The following is a 19,747-nucleotide window of genomic DNA, read 5'->3' as shown; positions in this document are numbered from 1 at the left end:
TGTATAGTACTGCCAAGGGTATCGGTACACATGCATTGACATATACAAAATATTTGATTGATTTAGACTCTTAAATTTGGATCATATACTTTTTATTCAACGGTTGAAATGGACATATCATCTGTTCACATGGTAGAATAGATATATCTTTTGAGATTTGAAAAATAATAAACCTTTATACTAATAATAATTCATCAAAAAATATAATAAAAAATAAAAAATTCAAATTTGTGTTGTGACTTCTGGAAATATCTCAAGGAGTTGTGATACTAACAATTATTCAAAAAAAAGGAAGACTAGCTAGGGATTCTCCATTTTCTAATCGCTGTTGCTAAAGTGTGACATTGATATACTAACGTCTTTGATGAAGATTCTTCTAGCTACTGCTATAGTAGTTGAGATAAGTTTAAAAAAAATACAAAATTAATGTTTCTTTTTAAAAGGGAGGAATCAACAAGAAGAGAACTATTAGATTAAAAATTATTTTATAAATCGAAGACATTTGGAGGTGTGGGGCTTTGAAAAACAGCCCAATAAGAAACATGAGCTACTGTGGAAACGGCTAGAGAGATTTTTTTAAAAGAGTAATGGCTTTTGTAGAGGTGGTTGATGCATGAGAGACTTGGGAAGAAATATAAAAACAGAGTTCCAGAGAATATGATGTTTGGTGTGAGTTTGGAAGGAAACATAATCTTCATGATCGATATATATACATAAGGACTAAGTTTTCCTCCTAGGGTTCACAGACCTCTCCTAGGGTTTTAATATGTTCTAAAATATCCTCTCAATATCTTTTTCCGCCCTCTCCTACCCCACAGTGAATGGAAAACTTGGTTGCATATATAATGAACATTTTTTTATTTGTTTTAATAAATAAGATGTATTATAAGACCGACTTTCCCCTCCATCCATGGTGAATACAGGATCCAATTCATCGTGGGGCGGGAGAAGGTAGGAATGGGTATCAAGAGGGTATTTTGGAACATACTAAAACCCTAGGAGGGGTTTGTGAAACCTAAGATGGTGGGTGAAAAGTCCTCTATTGGTGGAGGAAAACATTGTTCTATATTATATATGAGAAAAGGGTTGTAGGTTTGATAGATTCTAAGGATATTTCAGATACTTCGTTCTATAAAGATAAAAGTTTATTCTATTTTTGTGATCTATTGTTCCAGACCATGTCATTCTATCTCTGGTTCATCAAGTATAAAACTTTACCCCTTGTAAAGTGGTGCAACTGGCCTAGGCTGCGCCAAGGTTCTCAAGGCTATACCTAGGCCTGGAGGCTGGCTAGCCCAACCTGACTTGGCCCTGAAAAAACCGTCTTTTGGTGAGGTAGGGCTCATCAGGCTAAACTTGCACTAGGTCCGGTGGGACATAAAAGAGGGGTTTGGATGCAAGAAGATACTTGGTTGGGAACACTTTCAAATATTATTCCTGTCCAGGTCTCCATTAGGGATTACATGAAAGTTACATGATTTTAGAAATTAGATTGGAATTGGCCAACCATGATTATGACTAATGCCAATTCTTGCAACCTATTTTAAATTGTTCATGAATTTTTTTCATTATTTGACTAATTTTTCATTCTTTTAATTAGTAAAATAATAAAAAATCAATGAAAGTTAAAGATCTATAAGTCTATTGAATAAAAAACTACAAAAAATGATAAATTTGTCGAAATCTAAGTTTTTTTTTTTTTTTTTTCTTTCCAAATACAATCTATAGGGTTTTGGTTATTTTTTATCCAATTTGAATCAAAATCGAAATTGATGGAGCTTGATCCCATGTCTAATTCTGTCTAACATTTGATGGTTACTGATAGACGAACATACTAGAATAAGAGTTTTAACCAAAAAAAAAAAAAAAAAAAACTATTGAACCAGTTGGAGCTAGATGAATCTATTTGTATGTTTCAGATTCTAAAGTTTAGTTCTATCAATATGGAATTAAAAAAATGTTGTTTTATGAAATATTTTTAGTCTTGGATGTTTAATATGTTTAATTATGTCATTGGTTAATTTCAATTAGGTTGACACTTGACAAGTAAATGAAGAATGGGCAAGAGATCTTTACTTAGATCGCATGTTCACTACATAGGCGTCTGGACCAATGGGGGAGGAGCTTGCCTGAGTATCTACCCAGGGGCAGAGGTGTCATCTCACAGTGCCCTGTAAAAAAGCATAGGAAACACCACCCAGTATAGTTCTTTTACCCATGAAGAATTTAAAGAGTCCACATCTGTTAACAAAATTTAGAACTCATCAGACATATGCCCATGACAAATCTTGTGTACGTATCAGTTTAGCTAAGCCAGCCAAACAACCTCTATCCATGGACTTTTCATGTGTCTTCAAATTTTTATAATCCTCTCAATTACACTGTCCTGATAGTACTTAACTCAAGTACATCTAAAAGAGGAGGCAGAAATGACTATCCTATCCCCTGCCCGAACACACTGCCTAAGATGGGGTCCACCTCCCTCTATTAGATGTACTTGACGGTCAAGTACGGGCAGTGTAATCAAGAGCATAAAAATTCTATCCCCAACACGTGGATGACTTCAATTGACTTAAAACTTGATGGGTCGTTATGGTAGGACCAAATGACCCCACCTAATCATTAACACCAACCATAGAAGCTTCCATGGGTGCCTAATAATGAACTGGTCCAAGACTCCAAATTGACAATAAAGGATATTTTGGATGAATTTCACAAATTGAATGCTTAATATTTGTGACAACACACCTGGTGAGTTAGGAAGGATCTCAAAGTAGTACAAGGGTTATGGAGGGCATGACGAAAAAATATCATCTCAATTTGCCTATTTGTCAATTTTCTCAATTTCCTCTGATAGAGGGAGGTGGATCTCACTTCGGGCAATGTATTTGGGTAGAGGGTAGGGTGGTCATTTCCACCCCCTATTAGATGGAATTGAGGAAATTGAGGGACAGGAAAATTGAGGGGGCAAAGATCTGGGCATGACGATCATTTTGCACGGCCTTGTGTTTGTAAAAGAGAATGTTAACTGAACATGTGCGGTATGCTGCCCCTATGGTAGACACAAGCACGAAAAAAATTGATCACCTTACCCCTAAAAAATTCCGGCTTTCTGTAGGTGATTGCCGAACCCTTGTGTCTTTCTCCCTTTAGTATTTGTTAAAAATCAACTAATCCATGGTTTGAAGGGATAAAAGGAAAGAAGAAGAGGAACCATTAATTGTAAACTTAAATGAAGTAAAGGGTCTGTGTTAATTAAGGGATACATTTAATGAATACTTAATTAGTGAGAGAATGGTAGTACCTAACAGACATGATACATTGATAGGTCATGAATGACTCCTCTTCTACTTCTGAAGTGGGAGGAAAAGAAGGAAAAAAGTTTAACAAGACTTCTTGTTTAGGTTACTTCATTTAGAACTTCGATAAATTTTCTTGGTTTAACTAATAAAACCCATTATTAACTCCCAATAAGAACCTCAACCAAAGTTGTTTAAATTTGATTTTTTCGTTTCTCCTCATGTGCGCAAGAGCATTGCATGTGGCATGTGAAAGGTAAAAGACTACGCGTTACGTCTGTTTCGTATATTAATGAGTTCTCCCTTTTTGTGACCATGAAGTAAATCAACTCCAGAATTGTTAAATAATTCATTCTATAATTTAATTTGTTTTGGTCTTTCTCTTGGTTACACGTAGCGGTCCCAGTGTTTGAAGCTTTAAACTCGGCTCCTTTTGTGCATGTAAGCTGGGGTGTAAGTTTGGCCCGATAAGCCTGAGCCCGCCTAGGTCTGTCCTGAGCTCGAATAAGGTTTGGATTGGATTTTTCAATTCTTAGGGTAGTTAGGGTTGAAATTTTTAGGCTCTGGGTCAGGGTTGGCTTGGGCCAGGGTTGAAGCTTCAGAGGCTAAGCCCAACCTGACACTGTGTTAGGTTATGTTTTACAATGTATTGTTTGCATTTGCAAATTTTTTTAGTATATAATTATCTATTGGTTTACCCAAAAAAGAAAGAGGCTAATTTATCTATTGAATGAAAATATTTAAAATTTTAAGATTGGATTACGTTTTTTAATCGAAAAAAAAAATCTTATAGTCAATTGAAAATGAAACAAACCAATACTTGATCACATATGTCTCATTTTTTTAATGCATAGGATAACATAAATGACAAAAAAACAAGGCAAGTACGGGCCAACCAAGCCCTAGCAAAAATCAAGGTCAATTAGGACCCACCTGGCCTGGCCCGATCAGGATCAATCAGGTCCGGGCTGAGCCCGACAAGGTTGGGCCTAGGCTGAGATATCTCAGCCTGATCTAGGGCTGTGTTAGGCTTGGATTGAGCTAAGAGGACTCAGGGTTGGGCTAGGGTTTTAACAAACCCGGCCCAACCCAGCCTTGTTTCATCCCTACATGTAAGTCAGGATTCAGATCGGTCTTGATCGATTCTGAGCGAACCAGCCTCGAGATCAGCATATTTAATTATCTAAGGTTTTCCATTGAAGATTGACCCAAGTCAGATCGAAAAGAATCGGATTCGTTATCAACCGATTCAGATCTAGATCGACCAAAATTAAACCTATCTAATCCGATTATTAAAACCCTATCGGCCAATGCCCTACAAGGATATCTCATAAGTTGGATTAAATGTATATCACACATGGTTCAAGTAATAATGGAATCGGCCTTTATGAATTCTGTTTTTCGATTCAGTTGGAATTGATTAGAATTAGTTTAGAATTGATTAAAATCTGTTGGAATCGGCCTGAACTTTAGAAATAGATAACTTATTTGAATCTGTAATCGAATTCCATCGATTGCATTCCGATATGTCCGATTTCAATCCCAATTTCGATTCCCATTTTTATAGGGAACGGGAACGTACGTGGAAGCTTGTACCCGTAGGACCTTCAAATCTCAAGCAACTTGTGACCAAGCATAGCCGTTAGGCCCGTTACATACAGTGGGCCCCATTATTGGGCGGCTGGCTAGCATCTCTAAGGCGCGTAAGACGCATCGCCACAGAGGATTTCTATGGATCTTTATCACTTCCAATTCCTTGTCCAGCCCAATTCCCCTAGTTCCTCTAACAAGGGAGAATTGTGAATGACCACCTTACTTCTGCTCACACACTCTACTCGGGTGGGGTCCACCACCCCCTATTAGAGGAACTGGGGACCTGAGCCAGGTAGAGAACTGGAGGAGATAATTTTCTGGATCCTCTCATCGATAAAAAGTCCCCATCGTCAATTTTTATTACAAAATATTTTTATACAATTCTTCCTCCAGAAATATTTTACATGAAAAAGACTTTAATTTCTTATTATAGAAATGTAAAGGAAATATTTCTATACAATTCTACCTCTCCTATTTAGGAGAGGTAGACCTCAAAGTTTTTTGTTCACATGTCAAAATCTGACTTTGTTTTCTACTAAAAAAAAATTCTGACTTTATTAAGTAGTAAAATAAAGAATTAAAAAATTCCGATAGTAATAATACTGCATACAAAATTGTAATGGGGTGCATAAACATAAATGCGAGAGTAAATGATTGAATTTGGAATTATAATTTGAAACAGTGTCTAATCATACCATAATTGGAAAATTCAGGTTTTTGACTTGACTCCTCCTCAAAACTTGGAGTCGAGGCAAGGAGAATTATTAGTCTCATTAAATTTCCCATAATGACAAGGCCAAAACTACTCCTTTGTATGTCTATCAAGCTTAAGTTTGAGGGTATAAATGTCATACATTCATGACAGTGGTAATATATGTGTATCTTACTATGTTCCTGATTAGTGTCATCTTTGTTTTTTGGGTTATTTTTCATGTCACTAGGTCAAGTGAAATAGTTCATCTCACTACGATTTTTTTACCCTTATTTGCTGACTTAAGAGTGGAGGGATAATTCTTGTAAAATCACCTTTAAAATGTTAGAGTACCAACCAACAGCTGCCTAGTGCAGTTGGTGAGCCGTGCTACGCTTCATGCCCATGCTCACCAGGAGGTCTCGAGTTCGAGTCTCCTAGCTAGTACCTTCCCCTTCCCTAAAAAAAAAAATGTTAAGAGAACCAAATCCCTCCCTCCTGGGAACCCAAGGTTTATGTGTATAACAATGTAAGGGAGAAATAACTGAGAGAGATTTAATGTAGCTAAGTAGTTACATTGCTAAGTACTTAGGGAGTGTGGTTAGTAATGGAGATAAGTTAGCGAAGGGGGTAGTTCAATAACTAAGTAGTAGTTATTCAAATTTGTATCATTATTTATAGTTGGAAAAATGTAATGAAAAAAAGAAATAAGACTTTGATTAATTGGGTTCATGCAATTTCTCTATAGAGAGAAAGGATGTCATGGCTTCCTCGATAAGACCAAAGACGTAAGGCTTGGTCTATAAAGCCAAAGTTTATCTAATTTTCTATTTTATCTTCATTTCTATGTCTTTATTTTATCTCTTTTTATTTTCTCTCTCTTCCCACTTGTTCACACAACAAATGGTATTAGAGCTAGACAAGATGGAATCATTGATGGAAGCCTCTATCCCGTACGGTTCTTCTCTAAGGAGTTCCTTCGTCGACAAGCAATACTCGACAGGTGAATTTCTAAGAAGAAAATTAAAATCTTTATTCATCGGCAAGGTGTTTCATTGGCAAAAGCAACTTGGAGGAGTTACAAACCACAAAGATTTAGTTTCTTACAATTGGTCTTAAGGACAAGAGCAAAATTTAAAAGGATAGATTGTTTTTCGGTAAAAAAAAGGATGGATTGTTACTCGCTTAATAATGCAAAGGAGAAATAATCCGGCAACTAGTTATGGGCTTGGAGTTTTTATAATTATTTAATGTGACTAATTAGTTAGGGAGCATGGTTAGTAATGGAGAAAAGTTAAGGAAGGGGGTAGTTCATTAACTAAGTAGTAGTTATCCAAATTAGTATCTTTATTTATAGTTGAAGAATGTAATGGAAAAAGGAAACAAGATTTTGATTAATTGGGTTCCTACAATTTCTCTGTAAAGAGGAAGGAGGTCATCTCTCTCTCTCTCCTACATCAATGATCATTCTTCCAGGAAGATCAAGTTCTAGCTCATGATCAGGATCTGATCCTGATGACTGGCTAAAAATTCGACAAGCCTTTATGAATCCCACTCTGCGGTGGCAATACAATTTAGCCCGTCTCTAGGGAGCCCAGCACGCCAAGGGTGTTGCTCGCTGTTGGGCTGTGCCGTACACATCCCTAGGCGTGCACTGAGATGTGTGTGCTATAGCTCAATCGCTGTATGCCCCCTAGCAGCACCCTAGGCACACGCCTCCCTGGAGACGATCCTGATCCATACAATCCAAAACGAAAACTTGACAAATCTCGTTGGGTTTTGCATGTCTAAAAAAATGAGGTGTTGATAAGAAATCAATCTGGCTTGGATTTGACTTTAATCATTTGCTAACTTCAGCAAGTCTTCACAACTTTTGACCAATCTTATAATTTTCTTGATTTTTCTCAAATGATTAACCCAATTCAAAACTTGAATTTGCAACACACTACTCTTTAGTTATCCAACAGTCAAATTTGCCAATTAACAAACGCTATCATATGGCAAAATTAAGTGTACCCATAATAAGTAGATTCTTTTCTCATACAGAAAAACTTTTTGCTCAAAATTTTGGGAGAAAGAACACTACCTAGTCATGTGCGGCATGCAACCCCTACACCTAAACACAAGTTTGTGCTAAATGACTGGTACATCCCATGAAAAGACAAAAATCCCTAGAGACACGACATTCATTTCGTTCGGCCTTGTCTAGGCACAAGGGCAGGGCACCACATGCGACCAAACATCGTTCTCTTGCCCCAGATTTTACTCTTTTTTAAAATTTTCTTATTTTTTAATATCTTTTTCTTTTTACATTTTATGTTAAAAATTAAAATAAATAATAGAAATCCTAATTTTTTTTAAAAAATCATTTTTGTCCTTCCACATAAAACAAACAAAGCCAAAAGCCATAGGGAAAACTATTAAATGTCAACTGAATTCCATCCTCATATGTATTTGATGTAAATGGCCTTCTAAGTTCTATCCCCAAAAAAAATGTAAATGGCCCATGGGATCCCAATTTAATGGTGGATGGCACTAACAATTCTTTTGTTCCGTTACAAACTACCATTCTTAGCAAAGCGGGCTCTTATACGCGAACGTGGCCACTTGGGTTCCATCATCCTTCGAAGCCTCCAATGAGTCCAATTCTCAAAGAAATGGTTACAGCCTTACAGGTGCCTGTAAGGATTGCAACATTATCTTTCTTTAAAAAAAATTGTTCAGAGGGCTTCAAATATATTCCAAATTTCCTATTCCACTGGTCAATGGCAAATCCGTCTCCACGTAGACGTGTTATGTTAAGAGAGAGTTATTATTATTAAGGGTAATTTTCTCTTATTATTACGGGCAAGAGATTGTTGTTTGATTGTGTAGTGTCTACACCAGCATGGGATCAATGAGAGAAGATGCAAGGGCATCAACATAATGTGATTTTGATTTCATGGGGAGAGGGGCAGGGTGGTACTTTTGCATGTTCTTGTACCCCAACACAAAAACCACTTAACCAGATAACATTCTTTTTCCCAATTATTATTAGGAAAAAGAATCTCTACTAGGTAGTGTTTCCTATGCCGTCTCACACACTCAAAGGTAACGTTCTTATTGTTTGTTTTTTTTTTTTTTTTTTTTTTGGGGGGGGGGGGGGTAAATGGTAACGTTCTTATTGTTATTATATTGTTGTGGTTGTTGTTATATTATTATGGTTATCATTATTATTATACAAAATTCCATTTATGGTCCACTCGAATATTCTTATTATATGGGTTCACCATTTTGAGTCACATGGTGGGTAGTTGGTTTTGGTCAATGGAAAAAATTTATGACCTGTCAATTAAATAATAGATTACTTGTACAGCTTATGTATGATAGCTATATGTCAAATTTCACATTGAAATTTAATCAAATACCATCCCACCATATATATCTATTTGTTCTTTTGAATATTATTTTTATTTATTTGTTTTTGGGATGAAAAAAAAAAAAACTACCATAAAAAAAAGAAGTGTGTTATACTAATACTAAAAAGGAGGAAAATAATGATAAAACTCTCTAGGCCTTGACATTTGTTGTCGGAATTTGGAAATATGATGGCTCTATCATAAACACCAACAAACAGCATCAAGAAGCAGACAATGACTTCATTTTCATCCCAAAATCCATCCTTCAACTGATAGGGAAAAAAAATGTCGGCCAAGATTTGAAATGAAAAAATAAAAATAAAAATAAGACACTAAGGGAGGCCGGTGACTGAACTAATACCTGAAATATGGGAAAATGTTCTGTGGTGGGGCGCGGGGTGAGGGGGGAATGACTGCACTGCCTTCCATGAAAGGCCAAAATCTCACGCCTAGATGCTACATTGCCACAACGAGTGCTCTCATTAGCTGCTGTGCGCATGTGGCCCCTTTGCCTGGCAGAGAATGCTCCTCCATAAAAAATATAAGCAATGGGAAGCAGTTTTCTGCCCAGGAGTGTGGCCTACGCCAGCACTCCCATATGTCTATCTCACTCCTCAAAACAAGGGAGCAGAGGTGTCTATTCATATGGAGGAGAGAGAGACTCATGGGAGTGTTGGCGTAGTACAATCCCGGACAGAGTTCTTTTTCCCATAAGCAATTGAAGAAAAGATGGAAGTTAGGTTTCAACACTTACACATCATACCTTTTTCTTCTCTTTTTGTTTTTTCAAGCATAATTTGCTAGCGCAAGAGAAAACACTCCGCCCCAACTTGACCATTTATGCATCAAGACAAATTCAAGCAACAGAAGCCAAGCAAAAGCTTCTACACATCGCAGAGCAGAGCATATCACAAAGGACGCACTAGTCTGAAAAAGATCCACCGCTTGCAAGGATATGAGAATAGAAGTTCACAAACACTAGTTATGCTTACCATTGCCCTACTGCAGTTCCATACTCATCTCCCTCCTGTACAAATTTTGTGATATTTGTGCTTTGTTACACTCAGGTTGCTCATTGCCCTATTTGAACAAGCACCCATTGGTTCTTGCGCAGTGACAACCTTGTAAAATAGGGGCAATAAAAAAATATTTTTCGGATAGGTGATTGGGCTGTAAGGCTGCATGAGGCTCACACAATCTCGAAACTATTGATTAGACCTTTGAGCCACTTAATACATTTTGGGCTAAAATTTTATAACTCAAATGGGTGTGGCCCCTCTACCATACTGACTCACCCATCTACTTCCACATAGCAGGCTGTGAAGTGTGAAACATTACAAAGCATTGTCCATTTAGAAGAAGCAACCGTTCATTTATAAGATTGCTCCAACCATGAACTGGATATTGAATGGGTTCCAGACCGTGCAATGTGAGAACATCATGTATGTGAATAAATCTTATCACTCGAACTATTCACATCTCAAACGGTCTGAACTAGAATCAACTTTTTAAAAAAAAATTATGAGGACACTTTCGTCAATGTCATTTCGAAGAACCGTCGTGACCAAAAAAAAAAATCTTTCATGCATTTCAGGAACTTCTATAACCTAGAAAATGCTGACTTACAATTACTATCACCAGCAATGCTGAACAATTGGGTGCTTCAGAAACTTGTTTGAATCCTCACATTGATGATGATGAACAGGATAAGCAGAAAGAGAAGAAGGGATAAAAGCAAGAAAGAGAACAATTAAGACAGCCTCCAACGCTCTCCTGCATAATCTGCTTGGTCACCAAGCTCTTCTTCAATTCGAAGTAACTGTAAATAAAAAATATACAAAAAGGCTATCAGTTGTGTCCATTTTATATGCAATTCAAAAGAACATTAAGGCCAACGGCAAACCAAGACATCAAACTGAACCAAGAATGGACTAATACGTTTAATTGAGTGTACTATGGGTTATATGGGCCATGGGGTTACTATTTTTGGGTTTAGTATTGTAATGAGTCACTTCTATAAGCCAAATATTAGGGATTTAAGTCATATACTGGATTAGGTAGTTAATTTCTATTTTGTTAAGGTTCTAGAATAGTTTCTATTTTGAAGAAGACTCGAGTTGTAAGAGATTTCTCCCCACCATAAAAAGGGGTTTCCTATTTTGCTTATTTCCACAAAGTTACAAATAAAGAATACAAGATTATACCCACTACCAACGATTTTAACAATTTGTCACAATTTATTAAGCTTATGCTTGCTTATTTCCGTGAGATTCAGAACTCCTATACTGTGAGATGCAATGAAACCCTTGGTGGGATGCCAAGTTGGACTGGTGAGATGGTAGTCAAGTTCTAGATGAGAAACCGAATTCATATCCTTCATCTTCTATCTTTTTATCTTCTTTTTTCTCTTTTCCCCATCGATTCCTATCATTGACAGCAGTATTCTGCAATAGTACGTACCTTGTAGTGGTTCCATTCTTTGCCTCGTTTCTAGTATTCCTTATAGTTGCTATTCTGCATAACACTGCTAGTATGTTTGCACTACTTTCTAATTCCTATCTTTAGTTTCTATTTTGGTTCTAGTTGCTAATCTATGAGTCATTTACTGTTATTCTCTAGTTTCTAATTCTGTTTTGGTAGTTCTATTTTCTATATTGACTTTCAATGTTCGTTCTTTAGTTACTAAATCCATTAACTCACTTTTGGTTTTTCTTGCTATTCTACCTTTTAATTGCTGTTACACTAATGTTTCTAAATCTAATTCCACTTTTCCAGCAAGTTATAATTTTAGTAATCTCCTACTATGTTCAAATCTGACAATTGGCTCTGGTTCAAACTTTAAGGGTTTATTCTCCATCCCTGTTAGCCCAATCAACCATAATTTAGGCCGCATCAGACTCGTCTTTTTTCTATTTAATTAAATCTCAGTTGCAGGTTTTGGTTCATATAGTCCCGACGATTCTGGAGTTACATGAGGTGTTCTAACCCTAATCCTTAGGTGATTAGAATACTTCATTATTTGGTATCAGAGCTATAGTGATGCAGGAGCAATCCCTTGGATCGGCCGCATCATAATAGAGTAGTTACAACAAAGCCACTACGTTGATGGGATGATATCAAGGACGCTAATTTCTACGTCCAGATGATTGTGCAGATCTGATTCGGCATCACTACAAAACTTGTGGATAAGGCATTTTTTAAGACGGAGAGAGTTGATGCAGTTTAGAAGAACAAAAAGGCCAGCAACAAACCAGGCCATTAAACTGGACAAAGAACGGACTACTATATTTAAGGGAGGGTTTTCCTGTCACGAAGCAGAGTCTACATGGGCAGGAAACACCCAATGGTGCCCCCTATCGGTTCAATCAATAGGGGGGCTGAAAGGTCATTTTAAGGGGAGGAGAGAGAAAGAGAGAGGGGCGCTGGCGAAGGCTACACCCCCGGACAGCAATCATTTCCTCTATGTTAAATTTTGAGTGACCATCGGGTTATATGGGACCATGGGCTTAGTATTTTTGGGTTCACCCTTGTAATGGGTCAATTCTATAAGCTCAAATATTAGGATTTTAAGTCCTACACAGGATTAAATAGTTAGCTTCTATTTGGTTAAGATTCTAGAATAGTTGCTATTTTCAAATAGTTAGTTTCTATTTGTTAAGATTTTAGAATAGTTGCCATTTTGAAGAAGGCTTAAGTTGTAAGAGATTCTCCCAACCATACATAGGAGTTCCCTATTTTGTTTATTTCCATTAAGTTATAAATAAAGTGTAAGGGATCATAACCATTACCAATGATTCAACAATTTGTTAAGCTTATGCACAGCTGATTTCTATGAGATTCAAAACTCCTTCGTTGTGAGATGCAGTGAGTCGTTGCTGGGATGCCAAAGTTGGACTGATGAGATGCTAGTCAAGTTCTAGGAGGGAAAAACAAGTTCATATCCTTAATCTTCCATCTTATATTTTCTTCTCTTTTCCCCACAATTCCTCATTGATAGTAGTATTCTGTCATAGTTTGAACTTTGAACCTTGTGACAGCACAGTTCTTTACCTGGTTTCTAGTATTCCTTATAGTTATTATTTTGCACAACACTTGCTATTACATTTGCACTACATTCTAATTCATTCCTCTAGTTTGTATTTTGGTTATAGTTCTAATATTTGAGTTATTTACTCTTATTCTCTGGTTTCTAATTCTGTTTTAGTAGTTTATGTTTTCTATGTTGGTTATCTAGTTACTAAATCCATTCACTCCACTTTCTATTTTGGTTTCTCTTGCTATTCTACCTTCTAGTTGTTGTTACACTAATGTCTCTAAATCTTATTCCAAATTCCAGTAAGTTACTATTTTGTAATTTCCTGATATGCTCAAATCCGATCATTGGTTCCGGTTCAAACTTTAAGGGTTTATTCTCCTTCCCAGTGAGCCCACTCGACCAGAATTTTGGCCATATCAGACTTGTCTTTTCTCTGTTTAAGTAAATCTAAGTAGCTGGTTTTGGTTCATATACTCCCTACAATTCTGGAGTTACATGATGTTTTCTAACCCTAATCCTTGAGTGATTAGATTACCCCACTAATTTTCCCTTCAACTTTGAGTAATGAGAGAGGTGCAGAAGGTTGAGGCTAAATATAGTTTAAACAAAAACATCCTTCAGTAAGTTAAAACCAGGTTGAGGCTAAATATAGTGTAAACAAAAACATCCTTCAGTAAGTTAAAACCAGGTATCTTGATACGCAAATGCAAATTTTCTGCCTACAAAGAGATGCCAAATAGATGTGAAAACCAGCGTAACATAATTCTGCTGTGGATTCAGGTGTGGGGCTGTTGTGGATTCAGTAACATAATTGTGCTGTGGATCCAGCAGGAGAATCAGGTAGATTTCTGATTATCCTATCTCCTGTCTTTCCTCTATCTTCTAATTAATTATCAGTCAGAGTACTTACCCTTTGCTTATCCTGTGCATACTTGTTTATAATTTTTTTTATTCTGTTTGGCTCTGTTGATTATCAATTCTATTAGACAGGTACAGCTCTCTTTAACTTCAGTTTTCCCATTCTGATTTCTGATTCTAGTTTCAGCACTGTTTCAAAACCTAAATTTCTAGTCAAGTTTCCAATTCCTTACTTCAGTTCAAACTCTTCAAAATCTCAATTTTCTGGTTCTGAATTCTGATCCTTTTTTTTAAACCCGAATATTCTCTGGGACCCCGGCCATCCCCTAAATTTTATTAGAAAGTTTCAAAGAATAATAAATACAATGAGGGGGGGGGGGGGGAAAGACATTCCTGCCTAACCCCGAACCCAACCAATACAAATATAAATCACTCCCCCTCTCTGAACAGGGACACTCTCCCAAACACCCGCATAAAACCAACTATTTCCTTAACACCGGTAAACCAATAACATCTTCACGGGTGATCTGACATAATAACTCCAACGGTAGACTAGCATCGCCGGCAAAAGACGTAACCGTCAAAGATATACAAGCAAAATTTGCCAGCCAATTAGCTGCCCTGTTCCTCACAGGTGAATTCTGAGCTTTGTTAATGGCTCTGTCTATTGTCTTTATTGAATTATTCAGCTTTTCTTTTTATGGTTATTGTAACTATCCCTGCAGTTCTGGAAAACTCTTTGGTTTCCAGTCAATTCGACCAATTTCTGGGTCCAATATTGGTCCAGTTCTGATCCAACCAATGGTCCGGTTTGCTGCTGATCCGCTGCTGCATCAATCTTTACCCTATCTGTTCAAATCTTGACCAAAACTGACCTATTGATTGTGCCAGATGTTGGTAATGCATTAGGCTCAAACTTACCACGAGAATTTGGACAATATTCCCAAAAATTTTGAGCTACACCAAACTGTTACATGGCACATTTTTAGGGACCGTTCAGAGAGGGCTCTCTAAATGGGCTGTATAGGAAAGTTTACCCATGACCACGACCAAAAACAGAATGACTGCCAATAGCAGTTTGAAAATAAAAGACAGCAAGAAGTATACCTGGTTGTACTTTGCAAGCCGCTCTCCACGGCAAGGTGCACCAGCCTTGATCTGACCAGTGGCCAGCCCAACAGCTAAATCAGCTATGAAGGAATCTTCAGTCTCCCCAGATCTCTGGGATACCACTATTCCCCAGTTAGCATCCTTTGCCAGCTTCACAACTTCAATGGCTTCTGTGACAGTCCCAATCTGATTCAACTGCATTCAGCCCATCAAAATCATCAGAAATTAAAAGCCTTTCACATTGCAATTGTAACAAAATCAAATAAACCAGAATCTATAAAGATGAAGAGAAGAAAAGACGAAAGGTAGAAGAGGGAGAAAGCTAGAACATGATGGGAATGGAATACCCCTATCATTGTCTACCTCATACTTCTATAATATTAAGTAATAATTTTTCAGTAGGAAACCTATTAAGAGTCCAAGTCTAATTACAATAAAGAGGAATAACTAGATAAGGAAATAACAATATATATAAAAAAGGCTCCATCTTGGAACAACAAGAATAGACATTAACAGCAAAATAAGTCTTGAACATACATAGAGGTCGTAAACGCCAGTGAACACAAAGAGAACTTCATTCTGGTAGCAATACCAACTCAAGCACATAAATCATCAACAACAATAGAGGAGAAAAACCTTCTTGTCGAATAAATCCAGACAACAATGAACAAAATAAGCGGCACAGAATATCAACCGCAAGCCCAAAAATCATGCAGCAACATCATAAGCATACTTCAAAATCTCATTTTATTTCGGTCAAAATTTTGAATATTTTGAGTATTTCGGTCGATTCGAAACGAAATGTAACCTCGAATTGAAAAAATAAAAAATTTCGACTCTTTGTAACATCTCGCCGAAATTTCGTCCAGACATTACAAAAGTCAAGTATAAAGTGCAAAGTCTCGTGATTCTCGATCGAGAGCTCTCCAGACTCTGGTTTTTGCTCCCTTTTTAACTTTTTTTTGCTGTTTTGTGATTTCTTCGAATTTTTGCCGCATCAACGCCGGAATCACTTGGGAAACACATTATTGAAGATTCCTAGCATATCCTCGGATAGGTTAACCTTCAACATGTCGATGATGCAATTTACATGGCAACTGTGGAGGGCTATACTCGTTTCTTCTCCCAGACTATGACGTGCCATTCTTATGTCCTACAGTCAGAGGACAATGCATGTCGGCTCCATCAGAATATGAGCGGGGTCAATCCTAGACGGTGCAGTAATTATTATTAGTATTTAATAGAAACTTGAGCCACTTGAGTAGTTGACTTGTATTAGGAGAATATATTGATGTCATCCAAATTATAGGTTGTTGATTAAAGTGCAGCATAGGTTGTTGCGAACCACAAATAATAGCATAAGGTTGCTGGGAACCACAAGTAACAATATAAATTTATAAGGAACAAAAAGAAACAAAATAAGTTTATAAGGAACAAAAAGTAACAATTTTGTTGCTACAAACAAGTAACCATCTTTATAAGATAAAATTGATGTTGAGGACACGAGTAGATAATAATCTTCAAACAATAATAATCTCCAATCTCCCCCTCAAGTGTCCCACTAAACGTGGACAAATAAGGCAGAGGAGAACACCAAAGGAAAACTCATCACCATATGACAGCAATAACCAGCATCAGGAAAGATCAGTAGCACTTAAACCCCATCATCAAGAGCAGTCGCAGGAAATAAGATCCCAGATCAGACAGATGTAATTAAATATTAAGAGAACCAGAAAATCTTCATACACAGAGAATAGATACCATCAACAGAACAGTAGACCAACATCACTCCATGCAAGATCCAAACTTCAAAAATTGCAACCCCAAACTGATGCGAATTAAGGGTCCGAGAACCAAAAGTGGGTCGCTATGGACCAACCAAAGCAGTAAAATTACAAATAGACAAGACCAATGGAAATTCTGTAAATGCTAGCAACAGTTTAGGATATCATCTGTAAATAAAAATTGGGACTAAGCAGGAAGTAAAGTTGAAAGAATAGAGCTATTCTGTAAATAACTCCAATTTTGCAAGAGAAGTGGCAAGACCGTAAATAAGCAGAATGTTTAAGGACTGTGTGGTAGTTAAGGAGGAGGAGGATACAAAAGGAATTTAGATATAATAACTAGGGGTAGACTTGGACTGGGGTTTAAATAAGGGATGTCACATTACCATTCACTGAATACCAGTAACCACAGAGAGAAGAGAGTGAGACTACTGAGAATAGCACGCATGCTCTATATCCCAGCAGCTCCCCCACCGATTGTATTTATACTAGAGAAAAAGAGTTTACAACTTAGATAGCTACTAGGAATCCAACTTAGAGAACAAGTGGGAATCCTAGAGGCGAAACAATTGAAGCTACATAGCTAAGACAATAAGAAACAAGATAAGTCCTAATCTAACTAGGAAAACCACAAACAAAACACCAAGCCACGATAGGGACACTCACCCTATCATGGTACACTATGACATTGTTAACACTCCCCCCATCAAACTTGGAGCATACAAGTCACCCATGCCCAGCTTCGAACAAACTTAATGGAAAGCAGGACCAAACAGAGGTTTAGTAAAAGCATCACCCAATTGATTTGCAGAAGAAACGAACGAAGCACCAATCATCTTGTTCATGACGGCATTTCGTACAAAGTGGTAGTGAACTTCAATGTGCTTAGTTCTTTAGTGGAATACCATATTACTAGCAATATAGATAGCTGCCTGATTATCACAAAACATTTTCATTGTTGCATGAAAGGAAAACCCAACTCCTAAAGCAATGACTTAAACCACATCAACTCGGCTGCAGTATGAACCATGGCTCAATACTCAGCCTCAGTATTGGATCTAGCCATAGTTGTTTGCTTTTTACTTCTCCAAGTAACTAAATTGCCACCAACAAATGTGCAATACCCTGTGGTAGATCACCTATCACTAGCTGATCCAGCCTAGTCAGCATCAGAGAATCCAAACAAATCAACACTCTGATGGGGACAATAAGTGAGTCCTTTACTTGGAGCTCCCTTCAAATATCGCAGAATACTACACGATGCCTTCCAGTAAGCCTTCTGAGGTGATTGCATAAATTAACTAATAATACCAACAGCAAAGGAGATAAACGGTCGTGTCACAGTAAGGTAAATAAGCTTCCCAACAAGTCTTCATATTGATGTTTTATCTTTAAAATCCTCACCGCTAGAAGCTTCTAATTTCTGATGTGGATCCATGGGAGTATCAACTGGTTTGGATGCAAGCATACCAGTTTCAGTCAGCAAGTCTGACTTCCATTGTGATAGATTTGTACCTTTCTTACTCCGTAGTACTTCAATACCAAGAAAAAACCGTAGAGGACCTAAATCCTTCATCTGAATATGCTAATGTAGATGGGACTTTATTTCAGCAAAACATAAAGCATCTTTCCCAAAAATAATAATATCATCCACTTACACAAGAACAACCACTTTCGAGCCATGGTGCCTGACAAATATAGAGTTGTCAGAATAGCTTCGGGAAATAACCACAAATAACAATAGAACTGAATTTGTCAAACCATGCTCTAGGTGACTGTTTTAACCCGTAAATAGCCTTGTGTAGTCTGCATGCACAGCCAGAATCCTCCCCCTGAGCAACATACCCAGGAGGTTGCTCTATATAAACCTCCTCTTGTAAACCACCATAGAGTTCAAACGAGCAATAGGAGAAAAGGCTTTGAAACAATTGACACCAAAGATCAGAGTGTACCCCTTCACTACTAACCGAGCCCTGAGGCGCTCAACAGAACCATCAGGATTGTACTTAACTGTGTAGACCCAACGACACTGCACAAGATCCTTAGCTGATGGAAAATCTACTAAAGTCCATGTATGGTGAGACAAAAGAGCATCCATTTCCTTATCCATAGAAACCTTCCACCCTGAATGAGAAAGAGCTTCAAGATGATTCTAGGGAAGAGAGTTAATAAACAACGAAAGAGCAAAACTATGGATAGATGATGGAAGATGAGAAATAGAAACATAACAATTGATGGGATAAGGAGTTAAAGATATTTTTCTACAAGATCGAGTACCATTACGAAGAGTAATAGGGAGATCTTTGTAGGAATCGAAGTACTAGGACCAAACTGTATGGCGAGTAGAGCTGAAGTGAAGGCACGGTTTTTGTGTGGCGCTGATAGACCTGTAATGGTGGAGCATTATCAAACGGAACAATAGCATGAACAGGAGGACCATTGTCATTACAAATGAGAGAAGAAACAGGCATAGAATAAAACAAAGTACTTTCAAAAAGGTGACATCAGCACTAACATATTGCTTATGAGTCACAGAGTCAAAACACTTCTATCCCCTCTAAGTCCTAGAATAACAAAAAAAAATACACTTGACTACCCGAGGAAAATTTATCAATATGAGGTTGTAAAAGATTAACAAAACACACAACAAAATACCGGGGGAAGAACAATAAACAAAGATGCATTAGGATTTAATAGAGAACAAGGCACTTGGTTATCAAGGACAGAAGAAGGCATCCGTTTGATCAAATAACAGATAGTAAGGACAGCAACACACCAGTATTGTTTAGGGACATTCATATGAATTATGAGAGAGCGAGAAATTTTCAACAAGTGTCTATTTTTATGTTCGGCCACCCCAATTTGTTGAGGCATATGCGAACAACTCGTTTGATAGAGCATACCATTATCTAAACAAAACTTATAAATTTCCCGTTGAGTGTAGCAAATTGAGTCTTTATATCTTGATAAAAATGGTT

At 37.3% G+C, this 19,747-nt stretch overlaps 1 protein-coding gene across 3 annotated transcripts in view; it reads right to left on the bottom strand.

Moving 5' to 3' along the window:
- Positions 1–10,263: 10,263 nt before the first annotated feature.
- Positions 10,264–19,747, bottom strand: part of LOC122666237 (cytosolic enolase 3) — a 29,372-nt gene continuing 19,888 nt past the window's right edge. For all 3 annotated transcript variants that reach the window (XM_043862396.1, XM_043862403.1, XM_043862410.1), the window contains exons 12-13: positions 14,983–15,180; positions 10,264–10,800 (exon numbers count right to left, since the gene is read on the bottom strand). In XM_043862396.1, the coding sequence (XP_043718331.1) occupies positions 10,732–10,800; positions 14,983–15,180 (267 nt within the window). In that variant the 3' untranslated portion in view covers positions 10,264–10,731. The remainder of the gene's footprint in view (positions 10,801–14,982; positions 15,181–19,747) is intronic.

Source organism: Telopea speciosissima, chromosome 1 (assembly GCF_018873765.1).
Source record: "Telopea speciosissima isolate NSW1024214 ecotype Mountain lineage chromosome 1, Tspe_v1, whole genome shotgun sequence".
NCBI classification, from domain to species: domain Eukaryota; kingdom Viridiplantae; phylum Streptophyta; class Magnoliopsida; order Proteales; family Proteaceae; genus Telopea; species Telopea speciosissima.
The sequence above is the reverse complement of the archived record's forward strand: the minus strand, read 5'-3'. Positions and strand labels throughout refer to the sequence as shown.